The 10117-nt window shown below is 47.4% G+C and overlaps 2 protein-coding genes across 2 annotated transcripts; both read right to left on the reverse strand.

Moving 5' to 3' along the window:
• Positions 1 to 3752: 3752 nt before the first annotated feature.
• On the reverse strand, positions 3753 to 6001 carry EURHEDRAFT_545266 (MCT family MFS transporter). Its single transcript, XM_040787443.1, has 4 exons — positions 5629 to 6001; positions 5093 to 5294; positions 4916 to 5008; positions 3753 to 4865 (listed from the first exon to the last, which is right to left on the reverse strand). Exons 1-4 carry the CDS (start codon positions 5839 to 5841, stop codon positions 3940 to 3942), a joined length of 1434 nt encoding a protein of 477 aa, XP_040642281.1. The 5' UTR covers positions 5842 to 6001; the 3' UTR covers positions 3753 to 3939.
• Positions 6002 to 7147: 1146 nt separating this feature from the next.
• Positions 7148 to 9931, reverse strand: EURHEDRAFT_493323 (anaphase promoting complex subunit CDC16). Its single transcript, XM_040785655.1, has 2 exons — positions 9757 to 9931; positions 7148 to 9691 (listed from the first exon to the last, which is right to left on the reverse strand). Exons 1-2 carry the CDS (start codon positions 9851 to 9853, stop codon positions 7464 to 7466), a joined length of 2325 nt encoding a protein of 774 aa, XP_040642282.1. The 5' UTR covers positions 9854 to 9931; the 3' UTR covers positions 7148 to 7463.
• Positions 9932 to 10117: the final 186 nt, after the last annotated feature.

Below are 10117 nucleotides of genomic sequence, written 5' to 3' on the forward strand. Positions count from 1 at the left end.
TTTTTTTTTTTTTTCTTTTTCTTTTTGCTGTGTTACACTCATGATGTTTTCTTTTTTCTGTAGGCTATATGTATATGTACTTTGTCTCGCTCTCGTCTGACCTTTATCTGAACTATATTTCTCAACTCGTATAGTTCGGATTTTGAACACTACCTACATACCAACACTTGTTTTCACTATGTGACCTCTACGGTTCTGGTTTCCTATCCAGAGGCCTCGTAAGCGATAAAAATCAAGTATTATCTTCTGTCGCCAATTTCGATTTCACTTTCGACGGTGCCGGTCTGCGTTAGCCCTGATGTCAACTGCGAATTATAGTTCCAGATATATATATATTCGATGATCACCAAAAATACAGCCTCTACCAACAAGCACCTCGCTCTGCTCCCTGCTCGTTCTCCAAGGGAAAGAAGAAAACGACCCAGTGTTGTGAGCTTACTCAAGTATATGGGTTGGTTCTTTCAACGAAGACCGAGAGAAGATGACTCAGGGTTGTGTGGGGCCCAGCAGCAAATGGACCATATGAGGCTTGGAGTTTGTATTATACCACAATTGTCGTGTGTTGGGCTTCAAGTATAAGAAATTTCCTACACTTTCTGGCATTTATGCTATGGTTATGCGACACTAGATCTCGGGGTTACTTGCTTTGACGTCGTGGTGGAAATGGATACGTCTTATATATACTTCGCTTCACTAGCCAAATCTTACTGCTTCAAAGTGAGAAGTGGATTTTGTCCACCAAAGGGAAAACCCATGGGAAAACACAGCATGGTATTTCTGTCCCGTCCTGGGTGGTTTTTACGACTGGCTTAGAGAGCATCGGAACCGAGAGCAAGTATATATCACTATAATCTACAACATACTACAACAGCGTCTAGGTTTGTCAAAGACGAATTAGGGTTGGTGGGACAAAATATGCCTTGGGCGCTTTGGTCGATAGATGACTGATTCTCGAACAGATATCGTTATTAGGATCCGACAGATGCCTACGAAGTGGCTCTTATTATTTTTTAAACTGGTGGAACCACTAATTCACTGTTACTTCTCAGAAAGCTCTCTATCGACGCAACTGACGCCTGATGACCCCGGGTAGAACACCATGTTCGTCAATTACCAGGGTTTCCTACCAAACCCCCTGGTCTGATCGAGTCATTTATATTTCACCTGTTGAAGCTATCGAACAAGTACCTGGGAGTCAGCAGTTGCGTCTTTAACACCGCCCTAGAGAATGACTTATTTATTGCCGGTTGCGGTATCTTATACAGACAACACCCGAAGAATGCTGGAAGGTGCGCAGATGCAATCCACCCAAAAATGTGAGTCTTTATACCTTGACTTAACCAGCGTCTATAGCGGCACTGTTCTCTATCTACTTGGACCTCCAAGGAAGCCCCATTCGGTGTTCTCGTTGCTAAAGGATGATTGCACGTCTCACATACTGCAGGTCTTCACGAACCAAGATCGAAAAGAGATGCCATGATCAGCCGTTTACCAGCACAGCTTACTATATATATACCTTCCTTTCTCCTCTGGACACCCATGTCAGTACTGTCTGGGCTACCATGCGCATTGCTGACCTAACGGGGTGCTGATATCACATGGCACCCCCTCGGGGGTTCCAAGAAGCAAAGATGCAACACCTACTGTTGTGCCTGCTGACTGTCAAAAGGCATTTTAACATATAATATTACATGCGTCAACCGACTGATTGTGCAGAATGTTGTGAAGGATTATTCGCAATTCATCGTGTCCACCATGCTACAAAGAAATACCGCGGGGTAGCTCAAAAGATGTCAGCGGTCCTTGTTGTTTTTGTTTCCTTAATGCCGCTCGAGGAGTTGGAGAGCCCGAAGGAACGTGTTTTGGGGGCTTATAGGTTTAATGACTCTTTATGTCGGTCTCCTGGCTTCTCTTCCGCGTCGATCGTGTACAACATATCTTGCCATATAATAAGTTGCAACTCTTGGCCAGCAAAAAGAATATCGCCTAACAGTCACTCAAAATTACCGGATGAGGGGTCCAGAGAGGTTTTCAATTATGAGAAGCATGACAAGGCTATTAAGCGGGCTCTTGATGCCGGCTTGCTTCATACCGGAGAACTATCGTCAATCGACTCTCAGTCCTCTTAATATAAATGACAGAACGCGATACAGTCCTCCTCGACAAAAGGACCCATTACATAGGCTCCTTAAGCCCAGGCTCTCGATCCTGAAGTCTGTTCGACCAGCCAAAAAAACCAACATCTCGTACGGCGGAAATACTTGGACAAATTTTTGCGGGACACTGCATCATCATGCCGTTATCGCTCGTCCTATTCTATGACCTTCATTTAGCCTACCGAGGTATTTATAGGAAATTCCAGTGGCTCTATCCAAAGCCCATTCCCCATTCTTCATAGTAGATGGCTGACATACAAACAGAGAATCATCAGGATTGAAACTACTCTCTCTGCTGATCATTCCGGATTGCCTCTACGAAAGCCTATATTCTGCCTCCTAAGAGACTTTAACGCGCTTGCCCAAGCGTGCAGACATTTTTATACCCTTGTCAATCTTGCTCTCTACAAGGAAAATCCCAAAGCCAGTGCAGTATTTCTGTACCATTCAAAGATGCAGCACTAAAAAGCATGGTTCAGTATTGCACTATCTGGGCCATTGTTTTTGCTATGAAGTTAAGGAATACTACCAATGGTTTTCATCCTATGTCTTTGGAGGCAATAAGCGTTGTGCATAGCACGGCGAATTGGCAGATCTGTCCTGCCTCGTCGTTTTGGAGCAGATGAAACTGATGATCTCATACATGTTTCTGAGCTGTATGAAATCTGGCAACCTGTCGGATGGGAAGTGACACAACGGGTACTACAAGAGATGAACAAGCTGAACTACATCACGTCGCGTGCGTGTGTAGTTGAGTTAGCAGGAATTTTCTCGACTCCCTCCAGACTAAGCCTCGGATCCATGCTGAATACAATGCAACCTTTTATGAATATTAATATGTTTTCCTCTTTCTATTTTTTTCCGCTCCATGATCATCCATTTATCGAGTCTTCTGCCCGTTACGAAAACTCTGTATAACAAAAGAATATTACCATTTACTCTAGAACTAGTTATTTGTATCAACAGACGATTCGATTCTGCCGCGAGAAAGCAGGCTTCTGCCATTCATCGAATAGTGTTCACATCATAAATAGCGCACCGGAGCTACTAGGTCTTTCGAGACGTCTATTGCTGTCTTCCTGGTCCCACCGAGACAGTAAACAAGTAAAAGCACAATCGCATCGCTTTTATTCAACCTTTTCATCTGTGCAATCCGCCAGAGGAATCACTGTCTCGTTTTGAGTGGGATGGGCCAATATGTGCACCTCCGGGTTAAGATCAAGCTTAGGGCCCTGTTCTTGATAGTTCGGACAAGATGACGCTTTTTGAAGAGTTATGCAATGTCGTAACGACTTTGACAAAACCAGCCTGTGTTCTTGCTATCGTGGATTGAGAAAAGGCAGGTTGGTATCCTGACTTTTGCGAATATTGTAAGGCCTTCCTTGCTTGTATAAAATTTCATGGCACAAAGACTGGATTGATATGTTTCTGGAACCCGGAATGAACAAATACTGGCCGCTTTCGGGAGTATATCACGGCGATAGGGGGCTTTTTGAGCGAGTTTTCTTTTTCTCTGAATTTTCTTGATGGGAATGCAACTCGTAATAGTAGATTAATGGACTTGGAGAACATGGAATTTAAGCGCCTGTGAGTGCACGTGGAATAGGGCCTATTTTTTTTTTTTTTTCTTACTAAGGCTAAATCTCCATTGCCGTCTCTATAGAGAACATACGAGTTCGAAATAATTTAACGAAAAAGGGTATAAAGTAAATTTTGCAGTCTATGTAACTAACCCTATCTACTTATCCAATCTAGCTATCCAACCAAACCCTCCAACCCGAACCTAGAAAATTTTTTTTAAACTCCACCCCCCACTAACCCCCCTCGAAATAATAAAAAACAACATTGACCCTCCATACGCAACTCCCGCAAAGACAATCAACCCCGAATAATTCGTCTCGAGCTCAACATCTCCATTCTGCGCCTTTAAAATCTCTCCCGCGACAGGAATCGCAATCAGCGACCCAAAACTCACCAGCGAATACGTCGTCCCATACCTCTTCCCATACTCCTCCGTTTTAGAGATCTGTGCCACGCACACGGGTGCTAGACTGACCGCTGTTCCGCTCCAGAAACCGAAGAACGCCGCGAAGCTGACAATGGCGGACGCGTTGGTGCCGGATTTCAACCACAGGGCGAGGATCAGGACCGTGCAGGTGAAGGTTGTCACGATAATTACATTGAAGCGGCCCCATTGGTCTGCCATGTAGCCGGGGATCACGCGGCCGAAGATTGAGGCTGCGTTTAGGATGGCCATTAGTTGGTAGGAGAGGGAGCCGTCGACGTCGTGGGAGGTGGCGTAAGAGACTAGGTAGGTCATTGGGATGAGGTAGCCGATCTCGACAAGGACAATTGCGCCTGCGACTGTGGTTAGGCGTATATCGCACAGTGCGCGCAGGTCGATGGTGCTTCCACCTTCTTTGTTGGGTGGTAGTCTGGTTCGGAGAAGGAGAGTGGAGGCGGCGCAGAAGATGGCGCAGACAAAGCCCATGATACGGATTGCCCAGGGAAAGCCCACTTTCTCACTGAGGCCTCCTACCATAAGGGGGAAGATAATACCGCCAATGCTTCCGGCGGTGTTGGCGAAGCCGTTTGCTAAAGCTCTGCGGTGCAGAAACCAATGGTTGACGGCGGCGAGACTCGGGGTGAAGACCATCGATGCAGTGACCCCTCCTAACAAGCTAAAACCGAGAATGAATTGATAAAATTCTGTTAAAGTTAGCAAATGCGCTGATTTTGATATGGCATGCATTGCCTACCAGTAGAAATGCTCAGTATCATGAGCGATACCACGATCCCAATGCATCCTGGAATAAGCAAAGGCTTCAGCCCGTGGGCATCAAATATAGGCCCTGATCACAATATATCAGCACAGAGAACTGGCAGAATTTACATGAGCGCCAAACTGCGTCGGGATGATGGCGAAACAAGCATACCAACCTGAACGCCCCCTAGATAGAAGAAGAAAATCCATAGGCTAAAGATCCATGATACCGACGACTTGGGGTAATCTTTCAGTTGATGTTCAGACAACCACTCCTCAAGCACCGCTATAGTGTTAACGATCCCGAATGCAGGTACCAGCGCGCACCATGCACCCAGAACGACAAGCCATGCACGCCACCCGCCGTCTGGGTACTGATCGAACGATGGCGGATCTTCCGGTGGGCAGTTTGCCTCGTCATCGTCTCGTGGCTGTGGTAGAACATGGAGGTGAGTTTCTTCGTTCTTGGTATACATTATGACGCGACAAAACAAAGTCGTTTGTTGAGGTCCGTAGCCGTTCTCTGTGCAGGATTTCTTCGAGACATTCTCAGACTTTTGAACCATAATACCGTGATTGAATGCTGGTAAGGGATAATATCGTGTACCCACTGAACGGTGCACCCCCTTGCGAAAGTTATTGCGTGGCTGTATCGCAGAAGAGGGAGACATCAGAATCCCAGACAAGCATGTCCTACATCGCACTCACATGGAGACTCTGGATCTTTGGAAAGCAACGTTCACGCGCAGATCGATTGTAACAAGCTTTTCGACAGTCAATCGTCAGCACTTTTTGTGGGTCTCGCAAGAACGTTTCTAGAGCGTCTGGGTTAAGCCATGAATACCGTGCGTGGCATGCAGGAATTTCGCACTCAGTACTTCCACAACAAACTTCACCCTCGTACAAGCAGTGCTGATCCATATCACAAATTGACGACGACGTAATCAGAAACAGGGAAGACTTGTCGGAATTGTTTCTTCAGCGGAAGAATTCGTCATCCATTCCAATCCCGACTGACCACCATACAAATAATTCTCTCCAATCTCGCGCCAGAAAATCAAAAACATGGCATGCGCAAATCAGAAACCAAGCAGACACGGGACCTGCAGGTTGGCCGAAGCAGTCAATATCCCATGCAAATCGAGATGTCATAACAAGACGAGGTCCACATGTAGATCCGATAAGTATGCTTAGCGGTTGTACTGATCAGACCATTATCGATCGTTTCTCCTAGCGCTGGCGCCACTATAGGAGTAAGAACCACTTTTATCCATAGTATACCCACCTATGCACCTGAAAGAGTATGTATCAGATTCACAAGTTTTCAGGTATTGCGCAGCGATCACAGGATGGTTGAAACTCACAAGATCACCCTGAGAAACACATTATTGTCTATCATTGGATGATGCCGAAAGTTCCCGGGTCAAGCATTTTTGCTGAGGACAAGTACGGTAGCTGTTGGGTGGCTGTTTGGTGACTTGCTTCTGGTGGATCATAGCAGAGCAAATGTTGAATAAAACAGTATCGAAGGACTGAGATAATCCATAAATAGAAATCAACAACACCCAGCCCTACAACGATTTACCAAAACCCTAGAAAATACCAGACAAACCACGTGGCAACATAAATATGAATAACTTTTCCAAACCTAATCCAAGCATACCCAATATTTTCTATACACCCCTCAGCCATTCTCAATCCTAGCCTAATCAAACGGCTTCTCTTCAAACCCTTTTTCAACACCAAAATCCAAAAACCTCAACATCCCCGGTCCCAATCTCCTCCCTTTCACCAAAAACAACCTCCCTAACCCCCCTCCTTCATCGACTTGTTCGAAACAGTGACTGGGACATTTTTATCGGGCCCTAGAAGTCGCAAAACAGTCGGGTGCTTGTACTTGCTTAGCTTCTGGTCATTGAACGGGCGCCGACGAAGAGATCCAAGGTCTAGGTTCTGTGATGTGCTTCGATCTTGGTCTCTGGGGATGAACAATGATGCGACTCGCTGGTGGGTTACGGGGCCTGATATGCTGAGGACGATGGGTTGGAGGGTGAGGGAATGGGAGGGGAGTTCTGCCTCGACTTTGGGGGCGTAGATTTTTCCAGCCGTTGAGGCGGATTACTGTTTTTTGTTAGGATATTTTCGTAGGATTGGGGTGATGCGTTGGTTTACCATCTTGGAATGCTCGCCCAATCACGTAGACGACATCGTTTTCGAGTTTTAATATGTCTAGAGAAACAATAGTATGTATTATTTTCAGAGTGAATGTATAAAGAAAAGCCAATGCCAGAATTCTTGCTTCTGTATGAGTATCAAACGGCCAAACACAATAAACAAGAAGCAGGATACACCTTTTGATGCAATGCAACCAATCCCATGGGATATCAGACCAAAAGAATAAGGCAAAATGACCCTCCCGGAGCACGGCCGATCCAAAACGCCATTCGCAATGCATGTACACCTAATTTCATCAACCAATCTCAACCCAAAAGGACAGTAGAAGAACAGCAATCTAACACATCGTATCCTCCAGTTTAAGCCTATCAATGTCTGGTATTACCCCGCGCAGTCCTCGGATTTCGACTGCGGCTGACTGCCGGTACAGGTGTCTCGTCAGCTTCTTCTATCGGACTGCTGATCGCCCTTAGATTTCTCGATCGTCCACCCCGTACACGACTCAGTGCTTGCTGCAGTAGACCGTCGGCCTCTTCATCCAGTTCCATTTCGACCTTATCCTCCATTGATTCGGATGCTGCAACGGATGGTTCGGCCTGGGAAACCTCGTCGGTCCAATCCTCGGAAAGTTGGTCGTGCGATACCCCTCGCCGCCTCACGGTTTCTGCGGACGCAAGTCTTTCCTTTCCTTTAGCACGTGAGCCGGAGCTCCGGCTAGCTGGGGCTCTCGTCATTTCTTGTCTTGTTAATGCTTCATCCTTTGCATGATTATCCAATGCCCATATCTCAAGAGCGCGAGAAAGGAGCGTTCCAGCAACGCCAGCGCCGCCAGCTGCATCCCCGCCACCGCTGGCTCCTAGAACACGGACCGCCTCGTGAAGTGTCGTCACGGCCTCCATCGTACGCCCAAGTTCCAACAAGACCAATCCGCGAGAGGTATATAGCGAGCCAATTAGTCCACGATCCTCGTATCCCCCAACACCTGATGACGATACACCAGAAGTACTACCACCATTGCCACCCAAAAACGGAGTGTAACCCATGCTTGCACCTCCTGCCCCAATGCGGAGGCACTCGTCAAACTCGCCCAGAGCTTCTGTATTGCGTTGAAGACGACGTAGTGCATGACCAAGGTTTGCTCGAGTGGCTACCCAGGCTCCTGGTTCGCAGTGAAGGGACTTGGCCAGGGCGAGCGACTGCCGGAACAGCTCAACGGCCCCTTCGAGTTCATCTTGGTGATACAAAACAACACCTAGCTCGTTTAGAACCAACGGATCACCACCCAACGAAGCTGACCCATTAGTTGGATTTACAGGGATAGATGAAACTGATCCGGATGCAGCACCTGTCGACATGGCATAGGCGGCGCAGAGATATTCGTGGGCCAGGGACATGTTGTTCAAAGCTAGATGCTGCATTCCAAGGAACAACTGTGGCAAGTGACTGCCTTGGAATAACCGAGCAGCTGTACTGTATGCGGCAATAGCTTGGTCATGTTCCCCTTCCGCAGCAAAAGTGTGCGCGAAGCCGATCCACGCCGGTGCTGAATGCGGGTCGAGTAGAGATGATTTGGAGAAAAAGCGTCGTGCTTCCGCAACTTTGGATACGGACAAGTAGTAAACACCGATGGCTAGATAAGTATATGATTCCTCCGGAGCGTAGTCAGCCAACGTATGAGCGAGAAGGAACAACGCATTTGTAGCACCCGTTTCATATAAGCAGGCGAGATGCAACGGGTAGACTGCTGGAGGATGCCCTAGATGGTTCTGAGCTGGTAGGTTTGACGCAGCAATCACTGTTGTTGATGAGCCCGGAGTCGATTGTGGAGTTGACAAAACAGAGGAAGTTAGCTCGAGAGCTTCTGCAAACCGGCACTGCGTATAGAGAGCTTCCGCTCGCGACAGAAGTATATCCGGATTTTCAGCGAGATTATAGTGAGTCGACAGCGTCTCCGTAGAATCTGTAAGAATAGCTGGGGACGTATACTTGGACAAACGAGTAGTATAAAGCATCTTGGTAAAGTGAGCCGCTTCCTGAGCTAACGACGGATCTGGCCCAGATATCGTGTCGAAATCAAGAGACTCAAGAAACTCAAGCTCTTCCGCTGGCGACATGAGCGAGTTCTTCATCAACTGATCGAAAGCCTCGAAGCACTGCACATCGATGCGCACAGCGTCCTTGTAGCAGTCACGGGCACGGTCAAAAGCATTCTGCTTAGCAAAACACAGTCCCCGCAGGTAACACATGGCCGCCTCAAAGCGGATATTGTTTGCATCCTCGCGTTCCCGGTCCTCGCCGCGTTCACCACGTGAGGCAGCTGACTTGCCATTGCGCAGGGTAACATGGCTCTGGCCATTGAGGTGTTGTATCTTGCGACGGCTAGTGGTATTGCGAATCAAGTGGGTTGGGTTATGGTCGCCCAGTACTGATAATGCTTGTTCAAATTGGTTCTGTTTGATATGGCAGTGGGCAGCGAGATAACGGCAGGCGGTGCTTCTTGAGATGAGGTCTTTCCGGGACAGGAGGGCCAAGGCTCGCGTGTAGTTGTTGTTGGAGAAGTGGACTTGGGCTAACCAGAAGGCATCGGAGTCGCTATCTGCTCAGTGACAAAGACTGTTAGTGTCCAATCCCTATGCGACTGTATGTATTCCGATCACTCACTGGTCAACGCAAGCACTTTGTCGCCGATGTAGATGGCCGCATCATGTTGCCCACGGTTCAACGCATCCTGACGCCAGGAGCGCAGGAATTTCTCCATGGCCAATTGCTAGACTCGACAACACAAAAAAAAAAAAAAAAAAAAAACCCAATTGTCAAGTGTTCGCGATTGTAGGCATGAGGAGGGGCAGAAGCGACGGAGACCGGTAGGAAACAGCTTCCCTCGTTGACGCGAAGACGAGCCTTCGCACTGCTGTTTTCTGAGGGAGACAGTAAAGGACAATTAACGAACTGTAACAAATATGAGATAAAAGCTCGTCGTGTTGTCCTCGCCGGTTGTCTGTCGCAGCAACGAAAAGACAAA

Source organism: Aspergillus ruber, assembly GCF_000600275.1.
Source record: "Aspergillus ruber CBS 135680 unplaced genomic scaffold scaffold00003, whole genome shotgun sequence".
In the NCBI taxonomy this organism is placed as follows: Eukaryota; Fungi; Ascomycota; class Eurotiomycetes; order Eurotiales; family Aspergillaceae; genus Aspergillus; species Aspergillus ruber.

What these genes read in the sequence shown, in the direction of transcription:
- EURHEDRAFT_545266 (XM_040787443.1), bottom strand. Translation starts at nt 5,841, where the DNA reads ATGGATCAGCACTGCTTGTACGAGGGTGAAGTTTGTTGTGGAAGTACT. An exon ending in CAAAGATCCAGAGTCTCCAT is followed by an intron (nt 5,295 to 5,628) that starts GTGAGTGCGATG and finishes TCGTTCGATCAG; the next exon opens with TACCCAGACGGCGGGTGGCG. An exon ending in GATACTGAGCATTTCTACTG is followed by an intron (nt 4,866 to 4,915) that starts GTAGGCAATGCA and finishes TAACTTTAACAG; the next exon opens with AATTTTATCAATTCATTCTC.
- EURHEDRAFT_493323 (XM_040785655.1), bottom strand. Translation starts at nt 9,853, where the DNA reads ATGGAGAAATTCCTGCGCTCCTGGCGTCAGGATGCGTTGAACCGTGGG. An exon ending in CAAAGTGCTTGCGTTGACCA is followed by an intron (nt 9,692 to 9,756) that starts GTGAGTGATCGG and finishes GTCACTGAGCAG; the next exon opens with ATAGCGACTCCGATGCCTTC.